The sequence below is a fragment of the Electrona antarctica genome (genome assembly GCF_951216825.1).
Source record: "Electrona antarctica genome assembly, contig: scaffold_628, whole genome shotgun sequence".
Classification (NCBI taxonomy): domain Eukaryota; kingdom Metazoa; phylum Chordata; class Actinopteri; order Myctophiformes; family Myctophidae; genus Electrona; species Electrona antarctica.
This window is the reverse complement of record NW_027637333.1, coordinates 36,339-62,076: the sequence shown is the minus strand read 5'-3', so window position 1 is coordinate 62,076 and position 25,738 is coordinate 36,339. Positions and strand designations below refer to the sequence as shown.

At 51.5% G+C, this 25,738-nt stretch overlaps 1 protein-coding gene across 1 annotated transcript; it reads right to left on the bottom strand.

Moving 5' to 3' along the window:
- Positions 1–583: 583 nt before the first annotated feature.
- LOC306918984 (BCL-6 corepressor-like) lies at positions 584–25,738 on the bottom strand (the record flags this gene model as incomplete). Its single annotated transcript, XM_079531820.1, has 9 exons — positions 24,871–25,738; positions 14,359–14,434; positions 10,915–14,040; positions 9,416–9,472; positions 8,497–8,671; positions 6,769–7,113; positions 4,722–5,018; positions 2,218–2,540; positions 584–877 (listed from the first exon to the last, which is right to left on the bottom strand). Coding segments are annotated over exons 2-9 (4,620 nt in total), but the record flags the coding sequence as incomplete, so codon positions are not given.

Sequence of the window (25,738 nt, the reverse complement as noted above, 5' to 3'; positions counted from 1 at the left end):
GGGGGGGGGGGGGGGGTCGTGTGTGTGTGTGCAGGAAGAGAGAGAGAATGAGAGAGAGAGAGACAGAGAGAGAGGCTGCCAGCGACAGTCTGAGTCACAAAGAGAGGAAGAGAAAAGAGAGCACTGAGAGGGAAAAAGAGAGGGGGAGGGAGGGGTGGGCGAGAGAGAGAGAGCGAGTGCAGACACACCAGAGAGAATGCGAGTTAGATTACGAAAAGGAAAAAAAACAAAACAAGGAAAAGAATAAAGGGTTAAAGCGAGAGTGAAACAAGAGGAAATGATTCAAAAAAAGCCAAACAGGAAGAACAGGACAGATGGGGGGGGGGGGGGGGGGGGTGGGAAGAATAGAAGACGGCGAGCGCGGAGAGAGAGAGAGAGCGGAGAGAGAGAGAGCGGAGAGAGGTATAGAAAGAATAGCGCCGTGCGAGGTAGAATCACATGGCAAGAACAAAGGAGGCGCGCGGGAGGGCTTGGCGGTTACGGGGGGTGGGGGGGGGGGGGTGGGGGGGTACAACACGCGAAGAGGCCAGTCGGTAACGAGGGCCGCAGGAGGAAGACGACGGCCGGGCCGTGTTCTTCTTACCTCGTAGCCGAGCCGGGCGGCTCTCTGGAGCAGCGTCTCCCCGGCGTTCTTGTTCACGATGAGCCTGCGCGCCTCCGGCGGAATGGGCCGCACGGCGGGGGACTCGGCGGGGGGCGCCGGGCGCCGCGCCCCCGGCCCCTCCGGGGCGACGCTCCCCTTCCCATTAGCCTGGGGCTGCAGGGAGGAGGGCGGGGGCCGGAGGAGCGCCGCGGGGGAGCAAGGCTTGACCGGAGAGCAGGGGTAATGATTAGGGGAGGCGGCCCTCTTCCTCGGAGCGCCGCGTTGCTCACTCAGCTGAGGGAGAGAGAGAGAGAGAGAGAGAGGGAGGGGGAGGGGGGGTGATTACCCACACAATAATACACCGGTAGGACACATGAAAGTCTAGTGTGTGTGTGTGTGTGTGTGTGTGTATAATATATATACACAGTATATCTATACATCTAAATATCTATACACACACACATATATACACAAATACATATACAGTATACACATGCACACATATGCATACAATGTACACACACACACACAAATACATATATTCACATGCACACATGATATGCATACAATGTACACACACACACAAATGCATATATTCACATGCACACATGATATGCATACAATGTACACACACACACACACACACACACACACACACTATATATATACATTACGCACACACCTTACACCAACTGTTCTGCAGCTCAAACACTGCAGGTTGGCATGTCACTTCTCTTTAAACACTAAACCAACAGAGGCCCCTGAGCAAAACAGACGAGAGAGGGAAATGGCTGGCTGTGCGCGTGTGTGTGTGTGCGCGCGCGTGTGTTGCGTGTTGTGTGTGTGTGTGTGTGCGCGCGCGTGCATGTGAAGTGTGCGCCCGCCTCGGTGGAATTCCGTGTCGAAGCAGCTGTCAGGTTGAGGAGCGAGGGAGGAGAGCAACGCTGGCGGAAAACAACTAGCCTTTTTTTCTCTTTTTTTTCCCTTCCTCTCCTCCCTCAATTTTTCCCCCGTGCTCTTTTTTTTCTTTTCCCTTTTGAACTCAGGCACTTCAGACGCTAGACCACGGCTGCCACATTCCTCACTGTGTGTGTGTGTGTGTGTGTGTGTGTGTGTGTGTGTGTGTGTGTGTGTGTGTGTGTGTGTGTGTGTGTGTGTGTGTGTGTGTGTGTGAGCGTGCAGCTGAATGTTCGGCGCTAAGTGAACTATGCGACTGTACCGGGGTTTTTCTCGTTATGTAAAGAATGCTCGAAAACACGCACGCACACACAGCTCGCAGCCCTGACTTTGACCCGCATGCACAAAATAGCACACAAATGGCGCACGCATTCAACAATTACGCTGATGGAAAAATGCATGCAGGCGCTCACACACACAGAGCGGCTCCGCAGGGAACCATTAAGGGCACAAGGAGGTCAAAGCTCCAGCAGCCCTCTAAACATTGTAAACATACTTCCTTCCTCCCTCTATCCCTTGCTCCCTCCATCCCTCCCTCTCTCTCTCTCCCAGCTGCATAATCAGAGACATGCAGACCGGCATACTGGAAGAAAAAAAAAACGGACTCTTAGTGCGGCGAAGCCTCCGGCAGGCCAGACAGACGCCGAACAAACGAGCGAGCGAGCGAGCGGACTCACCTTGTCCTCCTCGGCTGGTTCCTGGTCGGCCGCGGCGGTCTGGCCCCCGGGGCCGCTGGGCATGGCCTCCTTCCGCCTCTCTCTCTCCCTCTGGCTGCCGGTGTGCTTGGTCTTGCACGGCCGCTTGCCCTTGGGCTTGTCCGTGTCACTATGGCGACGGGGCTTGAGGGGGGGAGGGTCCGCGCCGGCGGACGGCAGCGGCTCGGCGGAGAGGGAGGGGGAGCCCCTCCTGGGCTCCTTGGGGCCCCGGTCACCTGAGATGGGGCCCAACAGGGGCGGCCTGTCCTTCAGCTGGCCGAGGGGGAGGGGGGAGGCCGGCACGCCTGCAAAGTGGGAGAGAGGCAAGGGGAGGCAGAGTGAGAGGGAGGCTGATAGTGTGAGAGCAGAGTAGAGCGGAGCGGCAGGGGAGGATGGGAAGGTATTGCAAGGCCATCTCTCACCCTGTGTTGGATTATTAATGAGCTCACAGCGCTGTCTGGAAGCACAGCGTGCCTGCTCGCACAGGGAAGGGAAGAGAAAGGAAAAAAATAGAAAGAAACTGAAAATTCATGCACGCACGCTCGCGCACGAACACACGTACCCGTACACACCTTGGCACACCGGAAATTCACACGCGCACGCACACACGTACCCGCACACACACGTGCATATACACACACACACTCGCACACAGACACACAGACACACACACATCATGCACAAATGCAACTGCACAAACACAGGCGGACACTCAGTCACTGCAGCAAGGACACTCCTATGAGTAATCTCCTTAAACGAGTGTGGACTGTCTGGTTTTCGGCCTCCAACGCCACACGTTTGCGCTCCAAATGCAAAATTGCCCTTGGACGCGCAATGTCAGAAAGGCATTTAATTAACAACATATCGACATACAGTGCCTCCATAGATTTTTCATTGTTAGCCCTTCCTCTAGATTTATGCAGGCATGCTCTTGCCAAGGTTTTATTGCATTTGTAATTCCTTTATATGAACTGTTCATTAAATCCATGTTCAAAATGACTCGGGACTCCGAACCGGTGGGAGGAGGAAATTAAAATATATAACGATTACCTGGAGCTGCTAAAATATACAAACTCATTCTATTCTGAACACGGCTCCTCTTTTGGCATGAGAAGGCTCTGGAATTGGGAATAGAAATGAATAGGGAGAGTTCCGTCCAAAAAACAAAACCCTCAATAAAAACGTGTGTGTGTGTGTGTGTGTGTGTGTGTGTGTGTGTGTGTGTGTGTGTGTGTGTGTGTGTATATATATTCAGCTGGACTCGTTACTACCACATGGATGTTGCCTGGGTGATTTTTTTCTAAAGGGGGAAGGTAAAAAAGAAAGAAAAAAAGAACCACGACCGACTGCCAATCAAGCTCTGCGGCTTCTGCGGGAACATGAAACCAAAACCTCTGCGCTTTACTCACTTCCTTTAATCTCTCCCCCTGCCCTTTATTTCCTGCTCTTCTTCGTGGCCTGTCTCGGGCTCGGTTTGGGAGCATGAATAAGGGAAAGCCCTGGTTTTAATCAGCACTTCAAAACCCCTCCCTCCCTCCCTCTCTCTGCCCCGCCCTCCCTCCCTCCCCCTCCCCCTCTCTCTCTCTCTGTCTGACTGGCCTTGAGGGGAAAAACATCATTGATCACACATTAGTCACAGTACACCTGCCCACATATATCTCCGGCAGGCACGTGTGTGTGTGTGTGTGTGTGTGTGTGTGTGTGTGTGTGTGTCTGTTCTGCTGCTTGGCATGGGGGGGGGGGGTTCTCTCTCTCGCGGGTTCTTTCATCGTTCTGCTTTGAGCCTGCCGTGTGCATCGACTGCATGAAGAAAATAAAAAATCCCAAGTCCAAGCCATGGGGGAGGAGCACTTATAACCGCCATGCGGTTCCTCGGTCCCCTCGCGGGGACCCCTGGCAGGAGGAAGTCTCCTCTACCTCACTTCCTACCTCCCCCCCACCCACACCCCGCCTCTGGGAATTCCCCTATAACACAGGCCTGATAAACAAAGCAAAAACTGAGCCAAACACTAACCCACTAGGCCACTACCTACCCCCCTCCCTTCCCCTCCCTGGCTGAACTCGGAGACACGGACAGCATCGCTGTTAGCCTCGCGTAGCCTATTCCACAATCTCTGAATGCTATATAGTCTGGAACTACACCTCCCGAGAGAGGAAGGAAGGAAGCTGCCATTACCGTTTGCGATATAAATATATTTTAGAATATCTTTACATTTTATTTATTATCTGCTAAGCAACAAGCTATATATGCTTAGGTGATTTCTATTTATATATTAGGATACATTTGCGCGACTGTAAAGACGAAACGGAAGTGGGGAGGAGGCTCCACTTCCGCTTTATCGCTTACTCATGATAGAGCTTCCGTTGCTCCAGACTGTATGACGGAAGCATTTTGAAAATTTGCGAGAGGCAACAGTCTGGCCACGCAGTGACGCGAGACAACATCGCTGTTACCGCGACGCGGGAGGTTGGTCGTTTGTTCTCACCGTTGACGAGCTTCTCGCAGCCCCACTTCCGGTTGAGCTCGGCCCTCTGGGCCGCCACCCTGTCGTCCAGGTCGCTGGCGCGGACCTTGCGGTCCCGCTGGCCGGGCAGGGCTTGGCCGGGGGGGAGGCGGGGCTGAGGCCACGACGGCCTCTCCAGCTTGACCTCGGGCCGGTCGGGGGAGGGGGCGCCGGGGACGGCCGGCTTGCTGAGGCGCAGGCCCTTCAGCTCGATGCACACCTTGAGCTTCCTCACCTCCTCGTCCTCCTCGTCGTCCACGCAGGGCTGCTCGCACTCGTCTGGGACAAGAAGGAGGCGCCGGCGTTAATCTTTACGCCCTTTGCACACATTTATAGAAATATATACAGTATATGCCGACCTTTACACATATGATATATATTATATACCATACATGGGCAATTGGCTGCCCGAGGGCCACATGCGTCCACACCATCACTTAATGCGGTCCGCAGGTTAATATCACAATACTGATATATTATTGATTTCAGCTGTTACAATTCCAAACATGCAACGATGACCCGCTTTAATGACTATATATTCTATATTAGTAGCTGAATAACTAGTATAAAAAATGTTATTGTCTTTGTTATGTCCAATGTATAGTTAACAATAGATTCCAATTAAAAAATAGCAAAAGAAATATTCAGGATTTCAATTCAAATATAGCAAAAATAATTGTGCTACGACAGTAATATGAATACGGCCCTCTGGGATGGGTGTGGAACTATGGTGGCCCTCGCGAACATCAAAGTCCCCCCCCCCCCTCCCCTGATATATATATACTGTATATTGTACAGCTGCCTATGCTCACGGACAGCCCCAGCAACATATTATAAACTACACACACGGAACGCAACGCCCAGAACAAAGGGCATTAGCCGTTACAGACCACAAAACCTCCTCTGAGCCTCACAGCTCACACACACACGCGCCAGGCAGGCAGGCAGGCAACCGAATTTGAAACAGAAGGAAAGCACAAGGTGACGGAGAGGAAAGATATTAAAGAACTGCATACAGAGAGAGAGAGAGAGAGAGACCGAGAAAGAGAGAGAGCAAACTAGAGGGAGCGACTCCCCCTCAAAATTCATGTGGGGGGGAAGGGGGGTGTGGATATTCCACTCGTCTGCCAGCGCTGCTGGAAGAGCGAGAGAGCGATACCTCATGCCAAAAAAAAGAAGAGGAAAAAAAAAAAGAGAAAAAAAAAAGGAGGAAAGCAACCCAAACAGACGAGGGAAGAAAGAGAAGAGATGAAAAGAGAAGAAGAAAAGAGCAGCTTTGAAGAGGGCGGGTAAGCACAGCGGAGGAACGACAGCGCTGAATAGGAGGGAGAATAGCTGCCCCCCCTCCCCCCCCTCATCCACCCCCCCAAACTCTCTCTCTCTCTCCCCCTCGCGCTCCGCTCAAAGACAGGATTAAAAGACTTCTCCGCTCTGAGCTGGCTGCCACTGCCACACAGAGACACACACAGAAAGAGAAAGACGGGGGACAAAGCGTTTGTGGCGGCGTGTTTTTTAACCCGTTTAGACCCCGAGGCCGCCGCGTCTGCGTCATAGCGTATAGCTTTTAACCACGTTAAAAGTTATTTTAAACTTTAGCCGTTGAAAAATAGCAGAGCTACGAGCTTGTAGATCTGTTATTTTTTTGAAAAGTCGTGAAAATGTGTCGCAAATCTTTGAATATATATTCTTTCAGAGCGAACGTTTTTAACTCAAATATTTACTTCTGGCGGGGGTCCCTGGAACAACAATATTTTCCGATGGGGGTCGGCGGCCAAATACAGATAATTCTGGGGGTCCTTGACATGAAATAGTTTGAGCACCACTGACATAGAAAAATGTCAGGAGTTAGAAGACATTTGTAGAATCCGTTCTCAGGTCTCAATGGGTTAAGGTGGGATTGATTGGGAAGAGAAGTGATGAGGGGCAGTTCACCACAACCTGGCATATGAATATGAAGATACGAAGGCGTGGAGAGAGGGCAGAGAGGGCAGAAATTGAGGGCGAGTCAGTAGACGACAACGTTTCTCACCGGCAGCACAGAGCTTGGCTCTTTTCTCTGGGTGGGACGCCTTCATCTCCCGCTCCCATCCGTCTTCCTCCTCCTCCTCCTCCTCTGACTTGTGGCAGAGAGGGCGTTTCCTGGTGGGCCCGGCGATGTCCTGGAGGTGCCCGTTGGCCGGTGCCAATGTGGGGGGCGAACAATAACCTCCTTCAGAGTCTCTCGCTGCCTTCCTGGCTCCCTCGTACAGCGGCCCTCCTTGGCTACCACTCCTGGCCCCTTCTCGGGCCCCCTGGCCGGGGGACGGGGGCTCCCGCGGGCCCCCGCACCTCTGGAGGACTGGAACCCTGTTGTTGCCGTAGGCTGGCCGGACACCTGAGTGCGCAGGGTGGGGGGGGGTGGTTGGAAATAGGGGCAACGGGGAAGGAATATCCGGGGGAGGGAGAACGGGGAAAGGCAAAACAAGACGGCAAGAGATGAAAGGGAAAAAGGGGACAGACGAGGGAGGGAAAACATGAAGGGATAGACACAGGCGGACGGACCGACCACCAGGCATGATGGGAGGAAAAGCCGAGAAACAAGGGGTGGGGTGGGTGGGGCACAGGGGGAGGAAGGGGGGAGGGGGGCAGGAGGGAGAATGCCAGTTAAACACCAGCCAGCTTTTATTCTCCTTTAAAGACAGGCAGTAAAACTTTGATGGGGTAAAGACTTTTTAATCTGATGCGAGGCGAGCCAGCGGTTCTCGACTGGTTCGAGGCGGCCGCTCGCTCGCGCTTCCATTCAGGACAGAGGAGAGAAAACATCCTGCGCTCTCTCTCTCTCTGCGTGTGCGCACGTCACCACCCTCCCCCCCCCACCTCTGTCATCCCCCACGGCATGACCGCGCCGCCACGCCCTTCCCACACAGAGCGTGACTCTAGCCCCTTAACCCTCCCCCCACCCACCCACCCACCCACACACCACTCCCCCCCCTTGCGCTCGCTCTCCCTCTTCTCTCGCTCTCTCTCTCTCTCTCTCTCTTTCCCTCCCTCTCGCTCTCTCTTTCCCTCTCCGTGCCATAATTAGGCTCACACGTCAGCCCCGGCCTCGCTCCAACACACAGCTGGGCTCCCAGCCAACGTAAGTAACCCCCCCCCCCCCCCCTCCCCCTCCTCTCTTTCCGTTGCGCTCTCCCATCCGCTTTCACCCGCTAACTCTCCCCCGCATTCACTCTAACTCGCTGTTGCTGCCCCTCCTCCTCCTGCTGCTGCTGCTGCTGCCCCCCATCCCCCCTCCCCCCACCCCCCTTCTCTCGCTCGTGCAATCTCTCCCTCCCTCCCTCCCTCGATCGTCGCTCCGCGCAGATAAGCACAAAAGGCTTCTTGAAAATAAAACTCCCTCGTGCTCTCTCTCTCTCTCTCCCTCTCTCTCCGGCGCTTCTCGCTTGTGTAAGCGTGTGTGTTGTGTGTGCGTGCGTGCGTGCACACACACACACACACACACACACGCATGGTTGTGCGCTGAACAGGGAGGGAGAGAGGGGAGCAGATATCGTCTTTTCAGAGTGACCTAGTCTTGCCTCAGCGTTTGGCGCATGTGCGTGCGAGTGTGCATGCGCGACCGTGTGCTTTTCGCGCGTGTGCGCGTTATGTGAAAAGAGCCGATTTTCCGTGCGTGTCCCTTTCAGAGCGTTCCGCTCTCGGAAATAGCGTGTGTAGGTGTGCGTGTGTGACTGTGTGTGTGTGTGTGTGTGTGTGTGTGTGGTGCTGGGTTACTCACCCTCCCTCTCTCCCTGCCTGGTGGTGTGTTGGCAGTGTTCCAGCTCTCGCTCTCTGCGCTGGCCGCCGGCCAAGTCCCGTCCTGCTGCCACAGCCAAGGCAGACACGCACACGCCGCCGCCGCCTCCTCCCTCCTTCTCCTTTAGCTCCAGCTCCGAGAACCGCATCATTGCCCGCTATGCGCACGCACACACACGCACACGAGACACACACACACACACACACACACACACACACACACACACACACACACACACGCATGCAGACAAGACAACGCGCGCGCACGAACACACATTTACGTATGCAGACACACAGGACACAAAAGACAGACACACACGCGCGCACACACATACAGAGAGAAACCCATGAAAACCACTCACTGTCTGCCCCACACCACACATACACCTCTCTCTAAGCCTCAATCTGGTCTCAACAGCTACCGAAGCAAACATTGCATCAGAAAAATCACGTTGTCTGACAAAAAAAAAAAAAAACTACCAAAAAACAAACAAAATAATATGTCAACGAGTAAAATGTAATAAAAAAAAAATCAATAAAAACACACAAGGACAGAGAGACAGATAAATCACAAGCATGGCATCCAGACATGGGTTATAAGACTAAAGGCAGCCACTGTGAGTCCATGCGCTCTGGGGCCCTAAGTCCTGGCATCTCCCTTCCTGAAACATGAACACAGCTAGGAAACACATATGACTAAGCCCTGAGGCACAGAGAGAGAGAGAGAGAGAGAGAGAGAGAGAGGGGGAGAGAAAGAGAGAACAACAACAGAGATAGAGAAGGGAAAGATAGGCAGAGAGAGAAAATAACTGTGAAAAATAAGAGATTGAGAGTGCAGAGAAATAAAGAGGAGAGAAAGCCTGTCTGAGGGGTAGATGTGATAAGAAATGTAAAGAACTGACCTCCCAGTTAGCAGCAGGTTGACTTATATTACTCTCCTCTTGTGATATGACTTCCATCTAAGCAATTAGAATGGGGGGGCTCAATAATCTGTCCATCATTTCATTTTTTTTTTTTAATTATTATTTTTTTTTTGCATGTCTTTCTCCACATGTATTTTTTTTTTTTTTATACATTCAACAACAGGCAGCCACAATCCCACAAAGCAACACAGTCAAATAAAATGAGTCAACAGGTTCAATCATGAATACAGCATCAAAACTATCAAATCATTCACATTCTGAACTGGAGTCATGCAAAAGATTTCATAATAATTTAGCTTTTTCCGCCAGGAGGAACGATTAGTGATTTTGCGTGGTTCCCTCTTTCGACCAGATCTCCAGATTCATCACGTATAGATATCCAGAAAATAAATTATTTGATAGCTTTGTGTGTGTGTTGCAGCTCTGCATCAGCAAGCATGACACAGACAAACCACCGGTTTTTCAGGGGGTGCATTCGCGACGACATGTGCATATAAACGCGGAGACATGTGCAACCTATTAACATATCTGCCTCATGTCGCTAAACATCCAATATGCCGCATTCGTGTTTCTGTGCTTAACGTTAGGCAAGAAGGGGCCAGAGACACCAGTCTAACATAAATAGCTTAACTGTGCGTATATGAGTGGGAAGGGGCTGAAAGGTCGATGGCACACCGCAGGCGGCATTGCTGGTAATTGTGTGTCTGTGTGCGTGTGCATTCATGAGTGTCGTGCGATGTGAGTGACGAGCCGGGGCCTTTTAGCCAAGGGGGAGAGAGAGTTATGACCTTGGACAGCAACCAGGCCCAGTAGGACGGGGGGCTCTAGGGGAGGGGGGGGGATAGCACGGCATGGAGTGGAGTGCTAAGAGGGGCCCCCAAAGAGGGGGCTGCCGGTGGATTTGAAGCACATTGTGGGCCCCCTTTCAGCTCACCTTTGGGTTAAGCGTAGCCAGAGGCACTGTGTGAACCATGAGGCATCCACAGTCACGCTCTCAAAACTATATAGTGGCTCCATAGCACAGTCAGCAGTAACGCATGCTGTTAGCGCCAACCAATTGCACATGGACGCACACAGGGTGTGCACCTCTGAATGAGGGAACAACCTTTACACCGACTGTTCCCTAATCAACATACAGGGATGGCAGTCTAGGTTAACCTTTGAACTGCCCTTCGACTAGCTTATTGCTTGGCAGTTGGCCTGGCTTCAAACTACCCTTGCACAAGTTCACTGAGGAAATGACCGTAGCAGTGGTGGTGTGTGCAAGTAAATGTTGGCCTATCACTCTGAAATCTACTGCTTTGTCCGATTATTGTGCCACGGATGCGAGCTGGGACACTTTGCCTCAATTGTGTATGAGGCAAACTAAAATGTGTGTTCCAAATGTGTACCATGGTGCCTCTACTCAGTGACCACAAAAACACCTCTCCCATCCCTCCCACCCCTAATCCCACTTTAGACAGTGCTGCGGGGCTCACCTGCAGTGCTCTCTGCTCGCGGCTCAGTTTGCTGGAGTCGGCATACAGCTCCGTGGTGACACATTTGAAGCGGTCGCCCACGTAGCCCGAGGAGTTAGCAATCCTCTTAGCCAGGCTGGATCTCCGGGAGCTTTTACAGGATCCGTGACACCCCTCCTCCCCGTCGTCCTCATCCACCTCTCCGTGAGACTCCTCTGGATCCACGATGCTGTCCTCCCGCTCGGCATCCCTCTCGAGCAGCCTTTCCCGCTCCACGTCCCTCCCAGTGTCCGTGCGGTACAAGGCGGGGAGGGGCGGGGCGCGTCTCCCCCTGTCCCCTCGGTCCTTTCCGTAGAAGCCGGAGGTGCGGGCGCAGCGCAAGGTGCTCGGGTCCTGGTCCTCGGGGTCGGAGCTGAGGCTGTGCTCCTCGGCGCTGTCCTCCGCTCGGAGAGCCAGTGCCGGGGAGGCGGGAGGAGGACTGGACGTCACGCTAGGATAGCCCGTGTCCTGGGAAACCCTCGGCCTCCCGAAGGGAGCCTCCGACTGCCGCTCAGCATGGTTGTGCTTCAGGGAGGGGCTGTGGTGGTCATGATGGACGGTGTGAGAAGGGTGCTGGTGTTGGTGTTTTGGCTCGGCTTCAGTCTTTGTCTGACTTTGGTTGCCATGACAACATTCATTTTGGTTGACCTTAACGGCGGGGACAGGATGAGGCTGCTTGTTGACAGCCGGCGTAGACTCCATGTCCGTGTCCGAGTGAACAAGGTCGATGCAGACAATCTTGTCTCTGGAGGACAAAGATGAAGAGAGGGTCTTAGTGTGACCGCCACTGCCGTGCTGCTCCCCCGCGTCCCTCTCTGGCTTCACTTGGCTCCCCTCCCCCAGCACGCCGCTGCGGTCTCGGTGACCTCCACATTCTTCGGCGGGGCCCCTGGGCTTCTCCTGCTGCCCTCGGGGTTTAAGGCTCGCGTCGGCCCTCTCCTGGGGCTTGGTGTCCGCGTGAGGCTGCATCAGAGGATGGGCCATCTCCTGGGAGTTGTAGGTGAGGTACTCGCCTCCGGGGCCGGATGGGAGGTTGTGGTAGGGCATGGGGTGTTTAGCCGATAGGTGAGACGGGTAGAGGCTGTCCAGCAGGACCGGATGAGGGTAGACCGGGCCTTTCCCCGCGAGGGGATGGGAATGAAGTGCCATGCCGTCGGGGATGGAGTAGTGGAGGTACCTGTTGGCGTAGGCCAGGCTGTGGTTCAGGTACGCGTCGCTCTGAGGCAGATACAGGTGGCCCGGAGGATGGCCGTTCTCCAGACAGGGCCTCTTGTACGACGGCACGTCCGGAATCGTCTCGCCTCTCTTGGAGGCCTGGGAGGACTTCTCTCTCTCCGACTCTCTGTGATGGCCCGGCGCCACGGGATGCTCCGATTGGCCGGGGCTGTGTTTGGCCCAATCACCGTTGGGCTTGGGGGAAACGGGCCTGGACGTGACCAGAGAGGCGGAGGAGGGCACGGTGTGGTTGGGCTCCCCTATCCTGGGGCAGGAGGAACTGCGCTGCTGGGGAGGGACCCTCTCCAGGCCCTTGTGTTTGATAACGGAGGGAGAAGAGCCTTTGGCTTGGGGAGGGCCCTGGTCCGCGTTGGACCTCGGGGACAGGGGCCGACCGGGGGTGTGCTGCGTGTGAGAGGGAGGGGGGGGGTTGGGCACCACCCAGGAGGAGTGTAAAGTGCTGATCATCTCTGGCCTCTCAGAGGCCTTGGAGGAAGTGCTGCTGACCACAGAGTGAGGGTGCAAGGGGGGAGACATAGACAGTGTCTCCTTTAAGAGCTCTCGGCTGGGAGCCATTCCGTAGCGCGCCCCCGGAGCCAAAGGGTCCATCTTGACGGGGAATCCATTGGGAGGCAGGCCGAACTCCAACATCCTTCCCGACAGGTCAAGGGGCTTCTCGGCTTGCTCTTTGGTAGCAGGGGGCTGATGAGCGGGCCGGTCAAAACTAGTTTTAGAGGGGGACCTGCTCGGCCTTCTCTCGCCCCCTCTGTGATCGGCTGGCCCGTCTCTGGGCCTGGGTTTGTGAGGACTGGGCCGGGCAGGAGAGGGCTGCTCTGCGGCCATGCTGCTCACGGAGAACAGATGAGGCATGGATTGGGAGGAGGAAGAGGAGGAGGAGGATGCCGACGAGGTGGGTATTCTGGGGACCGGCCTCTGTAAGTCCTGGGAGCTGTCGATGAGGGCGGGAGGAGGCGGAGCTTGTGGGTGGCGAGAAGAGGCATGAGGAGAAGAATCAATGGGGAGGCTGCTATTGTTCCCACCAGTGTTACCAGTACTACAATTACTGTTGTTGTTGCCGTTGTTGTTGTTGCCGCCGGGGCCTTTGCCGGACGGGGGTCGGCCCGGTTTGCCAATCCTGCTGGGCGACCGCTCCCGCTCCCTTTCCGCTTGGTGGTGCTGCTGCTGCGCGTGAGAAGGCTGGTGGTGCTGCTGCCCAAAGGGAGGCCCCACGTTTAGTCCCTTGTCTTGGCAATGCACCATGGTGGGGGCCACCGTCACCGCGGGGATCCTCATGGGGGGAGCCACCATGGGAGACGAAATGGGAGAGGGGGGGTAAGGCGTCATGTAGAAGAGCCGCTCGGCAGCGGAGGTGGCCGCGGCGGGGCCCTGGGCCGAGCACAGAGACTGATAGGCCAGGTGCTGTGGCAGATAGGGGTTGGGCTGGCTGAGGAGCGAGGCCTTGTACATGCTCAGAGCTGCATACTTCGACGAGTCCATGAAGGGATACATGCTTGCTTCAGGGTAGGGGCTTAGCCAGGGCAGGCGGAGGTAGCCGCCGCCAGCACCTGCCAGGCCCATCTCCGACGGCTTCTCCCCAGGCCCCATTCCTCTGCGATCCAAGCCGAGGGCTTGTGGAGGCCCCGGGGGCCCGTCCTTGTAGAGTCCCATGTATCCGTTGGTGGCCTTGCGACTGTCATGGGGGGACTCCGGCTTGTAGATTAGCTGGCCTTCCCTGCCATAGCCGATAGGGTGGGCCGGTCCCTCGCGGCCCTTCTCGGTCGTCAGCGCTCGGATGCCCGGGTAGACCACCCCGCCGTGGAGGCGAAGGCCCTCGCGCATCAGGGCGCCTCGGTCCAACCCCATGGCTGCCAGAGGCGTTAACCTTGCATCCACCTGAAAATAAAACGGCAAATAAAAACGAATACACGGCAGCACACAAATATATATATATATATATATATATACAGAGAAATACCATTTGAATGTGTGCGTGCAATGCAGATAATCTTAAAGCCATTAACCAAAGCACCCATTGCAAAAAAAACAATTTAGCGAGTGACAGATGCCCGGTAATGCCAGGTGGACGTTGGCATGCAAATAATGAAACGGACCATGTGTGTGTAGTGCCAGATAATGGCAACGTGTGTGTGTGTGTGTGTGTGTCAGCCGAGTGAGTGTGCACGGGGCAGCTAGCAGAGCGGGCGGACTTGCCATGTTTTGTGTGATGTGGTTTCCTTGTCTTAGTTCCAGGTTGGTCTGTGCCTCAGCATCACGAACAGATGTTGCCCTGCGGAGACGAGCAAACAGTTAGCACTCAGTGTCTGGGGTCTACCACATGTGCACATACACGCCACAACAGCTCCGTTGTGATGCCACGGTGGAGGAGGGTTTTTTTTTTTTTTTTTTAATAACTTTTGTTTTAACCCATTTTGGGCGGGAACCCCTTTGTGTTTTAAACATTATGTTATAATTTAGCATTATGTTTAAAATGGCAGATCTACAAGCTCATAGCGCGCCACCGAGTGGCGCGCTACGAGCTTGTAGGTCTGCTATTTTAGAAAAATCGTGAAAATGTGGCACAAATCTTTGAATATATATTCTTTCAGAGCAAACGTTTTAACTCAAATCTTTGCTTCTGGGGGAGTCCCTGGAACAACATATTTTCCGATGGGGGTCGGCGGCCAAATACATTGGGGGTCCTTGACATGAAACTGTTTGAGCACCACTGACATAGAAACATGGGTTTTTCAGAAAACTGTCAGCATTTAGAAGGCATTTGTAGAATCATCCTCAGGTCTAAATGGGTTAAAGTTGTTTTTAAGTCTCATAGTGGTGAACTTTAAAAAACAAACAAAAAAAACAATATACAGTATGTTAACTTTTCAGCTGTATAAAGTGAATAAATAATATATCGACATGCGTATGTTTCCATTGTAGCGATTGCGTGTGATGCTACAGCCAATGTGACGCTTTCACCAAGAGCAGCTGTCCGCATTTACAGATGACAGAGCCACCGCAGCCTTTCAGCGCAGCAAGAGAGAAGCGAGAGAGGAGGGGGTGGTGGGGGTATGGTGGAGTAAAGCACAGCACGAAGGGGAGACAATTGCTCTGCCAGCTATATCTATCATTGTACTTCCTCTTGCACCGTCTCCCTCTCTTGCAGACACGGCGTGCACGCACAAAACGCACTCATGACCCCAATGGAATATAGTCGCAAGAAATGAAAGCAGTGTGTGGCCCCTTGCGCTGGCCCCCTCCCTCCTCCTCCTCCCACCCGTCAACACCCCTCACACGGCCCCCCCACTCCTCCCTCTCCTCCTCCTCCCCCCACCCCGGCCCCCTCCTCTCTCCACCACCCTCTAGCGGCCCCTCTCCCGCCCACCCAGTGGGCTAGACGAGCATTGTGGGGCCGCCATCTATTCAGTCACGTTCTCCACACACTGGTTTCTCTGTGCCCTCCTTGACCTGCGCTCTCCCTTCCCTCAGCCTACGGAGCGAGCCAAGATTATACATCAGAGACCGCTACGGTGGGAGACCATTTACCGCCCGCCAACACGGGGCCACAGATCAACAAACACTCACACCAACACACATACATACACACACACACACACACAGGGAAAAACAGACAGGCACTGAGGCACACACTTTGAATTGAATATTCAAGGGACAAATAGTAAACGCACCAAAATGGAAAATTAACAAAAACGGTGATTCAGCATAGCAGGCCAAATACTGCCACAATATTGCCCAGATAACAAAACAAATAACTACGATGAAACCCAGTGACCGCATGAATATTTAGCATATTATTTGTGTCGAGTCAAAAAATATAACTATTGTGTAACGGACTGCAATGTAAAAAATACTAATCTCTAAGGCTGGCTTTTAGAAATCACACAAGCTTTAATGAAATGCAACCAATAGACCAGCGATAAGTATTTGACAATACACTGTCATTTTGTTTTACTGATTCAGAGCATTAAACACATAGGCTATCATTATGAAATAAAAAATGTTCAAAATACTCTTCCCCCCCCCCCCCCCCCCCATCAGAAAGATTAGAGAATCTACTCCATCATGCATTCAATTCAATTGGGCTTGATTGGCATGAGAAAGCATATGTTTACATTTGCCAAACAAGCAAACAGGAAATAAAGAAAACCTAAGTAAATAAAGATTAGTAAATGTACTGCATGTACTACAATAAAATAAAACTATAAAAAAGGGAAATAAAGAGATGTGTAAATAGAGAAAACAAAGAAAAGCTAGCTTCACAAAAACAAAAAATGATAATTGTGCTGCTGTTTGGAGCAGTTATATACATGTATGTTGTTAAGCATAACTAGTTGGTATGAAGCATGTGAAGCAAATGCCAACCATTTTCAAGTGCATCTAAAAAGTACAATGCAAAAAGCTGCGACACTCATGTGTGTAAACAAACATGTAGGGTGGCATTTCTGGGTAGAATGTCTATGAATATTTACACAATATAAAATACAGTGTCCACAACATTAGCTACCGTATGCCTAGTTTGTCAACCTGTGGAAATTTAGAACAAAGGTAGGGTAGGCTAAGTGATATTGTTTCGATTAAACAATGTTTAATGGAAACAATTTAAAGGACGCATATTCTGATAGTAATCATTGCTAACGAGGGTCTCCCCATCCCTTTAATTATCAGGAAGTACATTTTCAGGTAGGTGACTTTATAGTGTTCCAGTTCCAATTGTGTCTGCTAATTTATTTGTGTCATCACTTTTAATCTGTATCCTGGCTGCGTTCTCTATCCTGATCGGATAAAAGGGTATCCCAGCCTGGCTGAAAAAGCATTTTCCGTGTAACACTCTATAGCAAGTACTACAAGGCACAAGCAGGCTAGCATTTAACTTACCCTACCTTTAAGTAAAACGTTACCGAATTTGATGTTTCCAATCCATGAAGCAATTGCCGATTACAAGTTTACGCTTATTTTTGTATATAGGGTAGGTAGGCCTATATGCCCAGTTGCCTACAGAGAAATTAGACCTACACTTGGGTTAATGTGACAAAACTGTTAATAATAAATCATGAATGTAGTTGTGCGGGTCAAGTGACATTCAATAAAAATGTGCTCAGACCTAGGCTCTAGATATGCCTCCCCCATTAGATTATCCTTGGATGTCAGAGTAGACTACCCATGAAGTGCAGCTGGGGCAAAAACAACATACGCCGGCTCGAAGAGCCGATGCGAGGATTAGGTGGGCGAGTGGGGAGAGAGAACCGGATCCCTAATATAGTAAAAGCTGAAGCCTGGCCATGCTCAACAGTGCTGAGAACAGCAGGAGAAACTCGGCTCCTCGATCATCGCAAAGCAACGCGTCTGTGAGCCTCGCTGCCGCCGCTGGCACGCCGCTTTTATTACCGTGACCTGAAGCCCATTAATCAGCCTCTCGGGCGCTCGACAGAGCTCCTCCCTGCCCCCGGCCTTGTCATCCCCCCCCTTCTCTCATCCCAAGGCCCGGCCTGCCTCAACAACATCCGCATCGAACGGAACTGACTGCATGCGTGTGTGTGTGTGGCGTGTGTGTGTTAGGACAAACAATTATTGTCATTGAGAAATCCGCCAAACGCGCAGTGTTTTCCCCCTCCCCGCACACATTGCTTAAGTAAGCAGTGCAATATTACAGCTTGCGCTGTCCGGATAAACTATTAAGAAAAACGTGTGTGCGTGAAAAATGCAGAAGTTGGCTAGAATTGTGTGGTCCAATGTCGATGTCCGCTTACACACTTATAAAACAAAGCTACCGCCCATTTATCCCGCCCATTGTCCATAGGCTACCATGTGTCTAAGGGAGTTATTACAGCCTATAGGCCCTACGCCCCCAAGTTGAAGACATCTGGGAAGATAAATTAAATTCACTTTGACACTATCACAGCCACACAATGTAGCGTCCTATAAACGGTTATCTGCAAGTCGCAGTCCACACTTCCCTCGTGGCCCACCAAAAAGCCTTTCGCTTGTAAGACCGTGGCACCTGTGCACTCGGGAGACACGCAGTTCCGTGAAATTAATAGTCTTCTCGTCCGGCAACGACGACAGGTTAAAACCATGTTTATCCGCTGAGGTTTATAATAGATAGGCGCGTTGCCTGAGTCATCTAGCGTCAAGCTATAGGCTTGTCAGGTTTTGCGCAGTTCAACTCGGCACCTTAAGCTTGCACTGGCCCAACCTCTAATTGAGAGCTTGTTAAAATTGCGCCGACAACCATTTGCACACAATAGGCACGCACCTCGCTGTACACAAACATAATCCTCTGTACTTCATTGGGCACTGGGTGACTGCGCATCACCAACCCAGCCGCTTATTGTTAAATGCCATGTGTGCGTCAGAGAGAGAGAGAGAGAGAGAGAGAGAGAGAGAGAGAGACAGAGAGACAGAGAGAGAGATCTACGGCAGGAAAAGAGGAGAAGGCTGAGTGCGTTGACGCCCATTCCCACTGCTAAGAATAGTTTGCGCAACAAACAACTCCCGACGGCCATCCAATCCATCACAGTGGCCGGCAAACTAAGCGAGCAGGCAGGGGGGAGGGGCGGAGGGGACTGGGCTGCGTTTATAAAACAGACCGCTGGAGCGGAGCTCGATTCGCACCATTAAACTGAAAACCACCGGGTGTTCTTTACCGAGCTGCGTTCGCCTGGTGTCCGGTGGCAATTGTAGGCTATGTTTGGAGGAGGGCGAAAACGGTTAGTTAAAAGAGTTCAAGAGAGAGACTGTTCAGAAAGAGAGAAAAAAAACAAGACAGCGAGCGTTGTCTCCATGCGACCAAGTCGCTTCCTGTGATTATTGCGACTTGAACTTTCGGTGACCCGTCATACGTGGCGGAACAAGCACCGGCGCCGCTGATCATTTCCTCCCGAGCAGCGCTGACCCTCTCCCCCGGCCTCTCTGCTCCCGTCAGACCTTTCCTTTGCGTGCAGCGCACAGTTTCCGTGTGTGTGCCATGTGTGTGTGAGACACACAGGCATAGATCTACTTTGAGGGAGGAGGAGGATGAGGAGGGGAAAAAAAGAAAAACAGGGCACAAATACACCGTGATGGTGTTATCTGTTGCATTCGGTGTGTTGTGGCAGTAAAAGGGACGGGTGGGGATATGAGACTAGGACGCCGGGCCAGGCTGTGCCGTGCTATAACCGAGTAGGAGTGTAGGCGCCCTCTTGCTCTTTGTCCCTGGCGTTCTGCCAAGCACTCGCTCTCTCTCGCTCTCCCCCTCTCTCGCTCTCTCTCTCTCTCTGAAGCGCAGAGCTCCGATCGACTTAAAAAAAAAATGCGGTGTGACGCAGGATAATCTCCGCAGCGACGGGGGTGGGGTGGGGATAAACACGGATTAAATGCACACACCACAGCGACGCTGTGTGTGTGTGTGTGTGTGTGTGTGTGTGTGTGTGTGTGTGTGTGAGTACAGTGTGTGTGTGTGTGTGTGTGTGTGCATGTGTGTCGAAAGGAATGCAGCGCATACCGCTGGTGAACAAAACATAAATCAGCGGTAGCAAATCTCAGTAAAGGCACGTCTCTTTTTAGCACCCTCCTCACTAAATTGGCTGCTGAGATCAAACCCGCACTAACCAACATATTCTCACCCCAACCCCAAGCACAGGCCTCCCCGGCCCCGCTCCCTCCCTCCTTTGTGTGCCTCGCACCACCAGAGGAAAGGCACGGAGGTTGGTTGGTGGCTGACTGGCTGGCTATATGCAGAAGTGAGGGGGAAGCTAGAAGGAGCCAACGTTGGATCTTCAGCTGTCACATTATTAGCAGGCCGAGTTGTAAACAAGGCCTCCCGTCCTCCCGAGCCGCTGCACAGCCGCACGCAAGTCGGTGCACGGGACAATCCCCTCGGCAGCATGGCAGGCAACAACGGCGACATTGTCTGGCCCCGTGCTGTCACTGGAGAACGGGCGACCGCTGCTGAACTGGCCCTATTCATGCCGCGCCAAATGAGGACTAAATGGCCCTTTATGTCTCCAAAGGGGTCGATTGTAATAGGGATGCGCATGCAAGTCGCCTCGCGTTCAATCGGGGTCTCTTGACTTTTCTTTGAAATGCACAGACGCTTTTGTTTATTGAATATTTCTGATTAAAAACTGCAAATAAGCCAAAGACGATCACCTCCCATATAACAGGAGCTTACATGAGGGATCATGGCTCGTGGTTTTTGGATTAGCTTCTTCATTCATTAATTAAAACAATTAGCCTTAGCAATTTAGCCAGGTTCCAAATTAGGCTATATGCATGCAAAGTCCCAATAACTCATTTCGTGAATACAGGAGGGTGCGGTGGTAATATACTCCTATTGCCATCAACCCCGCTGCGCTGCTGCAGAGTGTCTGTGGGATTTCGTCAGATAGATGCCCGAGGCTTTAACATCTAAAAACAAACGAGGACGCTTGATCAAGACGGGGCCTGCAGAGACGAGAAGGAGCGAGGTGATGATGTGTCATCATTATTTTACCACCAAATCCATCTTCCAGTCTAGGCAAGGCAAGGTCAGTGTGGCCGAACAATGCAAATTAATTAAAATATGGGCCTAATATCAATACAAAATATAATTTGACTGCAAAATACTAAGAGCTTTTGTTTAAAAAAAACAAAACAAAAAAACAACAGATAGCCCATACCTCAAACTATATTAGTTTCTTTCGCCCTATTTTTCTATGAAGCTATTAGAGTATAGGCTAAATGTCGACGTTTATTTTATCATCATAAAATAGCATGTGAATTTATTTGCGCACAGTCCGTTCTGTGACAGGTTTTCCTCTTTGGCGCTGTGGGTGCTATTCACTGGCGGGGGCAGTGACACGTCCCTCTGCGGGGAAGTGATCCGTGCGCTCCAAACCTCAGCGGAACAAAAAGCTTTGTGGAGCGGAGGAGGAAGAAAAAAAAGGCTCTCCCGTTTCAGCGCCAGGTCCCGGGAGGCCTGGACGGAGCACAGCTTCAATCAAACCGTGACGTCTCCTCCGGGAGCCATGCAGCGCTGTGGAAACCCGATCTCTCCCCGGCTCTTTGCCATGCATTTCGCTTTTGTTCACATGCACCTCGCATGAGCAACCATGAGCGCAGAGAGCCAGTGAAGATTGGGGTCTTTACCCACCACATGAAAAAAAAACAAGCGCAACGACAATAATGCATTTTCCTCCATGGGATAGATAGGCTACAATGATCGCCACGCAACATGTCTTCTGACTAATTAACTAATTAACGGGCTGTGGCTTTAACGTCTCGTGTCAAAACAAGACAGATATATGCAAGTGTTTGCCCTCGCGATCGAAATGGATTTTATCGACGTATTTACGCGCACGATTGTCCTTGCCAGTTCATTGATTCAATGGGTTACAAAGCGACCAAACATTGGTTAACACCTTAATTGCCCGGGGTTATTTAATCCATTAAATTATAGCAAGCAGTCGATTCATAGCAACAGAGCACTTTTACCGACGGACCGGATGTTGTTCCGGATGTGGCTGGAGCAGCTAGATGTAGCCAGACCACTCTAAAGGCGATCGACAACAACGGGAGGTAAGAATAAATCTATCGCGACTAGCGACTGGACAGAGGAGGGCCGTCTAACACAGGATCTTTTTTTATAATTAGACGGGATGATTTAGATTGCGAGTTAACGTTTTAAGATTTTCGTTGTTGTCGGCTAAACAGGGGGGGAAAATTTTCGATGACGTCTCACTGTTGCGCAACATAGAGGATTGCACAACAGGCACTCCCAGGCTGTAGAGCGATGCGATCGGTTTTCATATGAATAAACTTCATCTTTTGGACAAAACTTAAGTAGGTGTTAATTAATAGAGCGCCGAAGTCCTGACGTAGTCCTCGCTCATCCCCTGGTTCATGGAAGTAATTTCTCTATGGAGAATAACATGGGCTCATCCTAAAATCATCTCATATAATCATTGTGGTCCAAAAAATAAACAAGCCGGCTCTGCGTTATTGTCAGAGAGGTGTCTCCGTATTGTTTGCGACAGTCAGCCACTCATATATGATAGTCCGTTTCTAGCGAAAATGTAACTAATTCAGTAGCAGTAACAATAGCGTTTTCTCTCAGTCAGTTGATTCTTCATATCCATATGAGTGAAACGGCACAGTTCTTACTGTATATGAGGCGATCTAAAATCCCCCTATGGGGATTACAATGCAAATAATAAACTGACCCTGTGGATTTGCTCCCTCTACCGATATTGACGTCAAACTTCGCCTACACACTAGTTTAATGTATAGAGCACTATAGGTTTAAACTAGTGTGTAGGCGATGGGATTGTCCTATAAACGCATGCAGCCGATACCATCTCCCCAGCCGCCCCACACACACAGGCCTACTGTCACAAATACAACATCCATTGCGCAGCATGACAACACCCAGCGCCTCAGAGTTACTGGCCTTTAAGGGACGGCACCCCACGCTCCAAAATGCAGCCCAACCAGGAATGAATAGAAAGGAAAAGGCTGCGGACGTGGTTGACACTTTTAAGATAAATAAGCCTATTTATCTTAAAAGTGTCAACCACGTCCACAGCCTTTTCATTTCTATTTTGACCTCTTGCAGACACCTGGAAAACAGATCAGCCTCACGCTGACCTCATAGCACAAAATGGAAAATGATGCGCCAAACAGTCCAACGGGATGCACTATAAATAAACTCGGCACACACAAAATGTAAAGCATCTGTTTTAGGGTTCCAAGTTCTAACAATATATAAACTTTCAGGGTGCTTTATCTGTGTCCAGTTGACATTGCTTGTAGTTTTGAGAATCGTGCAATGCTTCGTGTCCTGTCCTTTCAAAGTTTGTTAGAGCCAAGCTCCAGGGAAGCAGGCTGAAATAGTGGAGCGCATTGGCGGCATAATACCCAAATCAATTATTTAAATGGCTGGCTGTATAATGGATGACCTCCGCATTTACAACAGGGATTGTCCAGCGTTTCACTTATAGCCAAATAACTCAACGGTGGGATATTATAAAAAGGTATATTGTAAGGCAAACCCCCCCCAGAGAAGACCCAAGCCCATTAGTGCCAACGGGCCAATCCAAACCCCAGGTTACCCCAGGCAAAAGCCTGGAGCCAGATAAGAGCATGCTGTGTAGCCCATCACAAGTGGTATCGTCCCCCCCCCCCCCCCCCCCCCCCCACAAGTGGTATCGTCCCCTCCCCCCACACACACACACACACATTGGTCCCCCGCTGTGTGTTTCTTGTGATCACGAGGCCTTGCTTCCTCGATCCTGTTCAAGCAGGATGTTGGGAGATATACCATGGGCCTATATAGTGCCTAAGTGCACCCGTGGTCGTTTCCACTTCCCGGCCATGTCCCCTCGCTAAGCTCGTCAATGGGCTGGAACCAGCCAATATGAGAGACATCGATCGTCGTAAGAGAGCGTCCTCTAATTAGTGCTCCGGTGGCTGTAGGACAAGTAGGAGGCACTATGGTAGCACAGGGGTGGCTTCTTCTGTATGTGGGCGGTAGATGTTCCGACTATACCAGGCAAAGATTAGCAATGCATGGACAATATAGAGGCAGGCGTGAGACGTTACTACCGACGGTGGCACCCAAAATGCAGCTGTATAGCGTATATGTACCGTAGTATATACGGTCACATACAATCATACATAGAGAACACCTGCAGGGCTGGCAGGGCAGAGTCTGTTTTCCGTCAACTAGACGGGAGACCGCTGGGGAGGAGTCCCGTCTGAAGACCTCCTCCCTGCCGACACTTTACCTCTGGGACCAAGAAGACTCATCAACGTCGGCTCTGTCCAAACACCCACCCCCACCCCACTAATACATGCACACACAGAAACACACACACTACACGCACACACACGCGCGCGCATCACGGGGATGCCCTCCAACGTAGTTGAACCGTGTGTAAACGGAGCAGCCAGTTTGCTGCTCTTGGCAGGGCGAGGCTGGATTCCGTAACCTTGTTTAGCGCAGAAGCCCGCGCGTACACACACGCAGCCCCAAATACACACACACACACGCACACACACACACACGCACAACACAAATACACGCACGCAACAACACAATAGGAGGAGTGCGAATAAAAAGCATGAATATTCAAAGAAGCGGAAAATATAATGGCACTTTCTCTGGTCCGCTAATCTAGCGGACGGGACGTCCTTCTCTTCTCACCTCCCCGGGTAGTAGAAGAAGTGCCCACCACCACCACCACCGGGGCCGTCCAGCTGACAGGACGGCCGTATAGAGGCCAAGCTCAGGGCCGGATCATTAAAAGCCGTGTTATTTATCAACCACATGCCACTGCCCCGCCGAAACGCACAAAGACCACCCTATGCGCTATTCTTAGAAGTGGTCGTTTCTCTCCCTCCTCTCTCTCTCGCTCCCTTCTCTCTCCGCCGCACGATATGGCGTTGAGGGTCCATTCTAACAACACATCGCGCACGCACACACACACTGTGACACACACTCACTGTGAGACACACACACACACACCGTGTTTTATGAGAGATAGCACGCCGTTTCTAAAGCATAGATCCGTCTGGGGGGGAGAGAATTTAACTTGTGTGTGGTGTTTCCAACAATATAATGGTGTTATGATGAGTGCATTAATTCCGTTCGAGGGATTCTTTTTTTTATTTGCATAGACCACCAGCAAAAACAAACAAGTAAACAACACATACACACACACATCGCACACGCATATTTTTATGTCTCACCTGGTTAATTTGTGCTATTTCCAGACGTCGTCTGTGAGCCCAACTCACGCCTTTTTCCTGTTTTGCCAAGTTAACTGCGAGAGCAAACGATCCGTGCGTGTATAGCCTACGTAGACTACAGTCTGGTTACGGGTCCGTCTGGCGAAACGGACGATTCCGACCAAATACCAAAAAGTGTCTTAACAGCGTATTATCCACTTTGTCCAGAAACGGAACGAGTACATATTATACAGAACCCACACGTCTTCATCTATTGTCTGCAGGCAACTCTCACCATATTTTTCTAGCAGACTTTCCCCCCTGAAATGTCACTTTAAGGTTTCCATGAAAGACGGAGCAGAAGACCTTGCGCGGAAAGAAGAAAAAGCCTCGCAATTCAAAGGAAATCCCCCCCAAAATCCGTCAAAACACCGCGTCCCATAGCGTTGAATCTGATCAACAGCGACCGAACCCTAGGATACAGGTGGCGGAGGGTCCGCGGACTAAAAAAAAAGAAAAAAATTATTCAGCTCGCCCGTACCTCACAGCAGCGCAGCGCCATGTTGGGTTTCATCGGAGCACGCCGTTTCAAGAAGCCTCCGCTTCCACACACACACACATACACACACACACACACTCCTCGTCGATCGGGTCCGCCGCGTCCCGTTAAAAAAATGGCAATCTTCCACCCAAGAGGAGTCGTGGACGGTAATCCGAATAGCTTTTTGGTTTCGTAGTTGTTTTCCCCAGTGTGAAATAAAAAGGGAAAAACAAAAAAAACCACCACCCCGATCGGAGCTCCGGTTCGTGCGGAGGAGCGGAGCTCACGGGAGTGCCGCACAGAATGGATGAACGCCGCGAGCCGAGCGACTCGCTCTCTACTCCCACT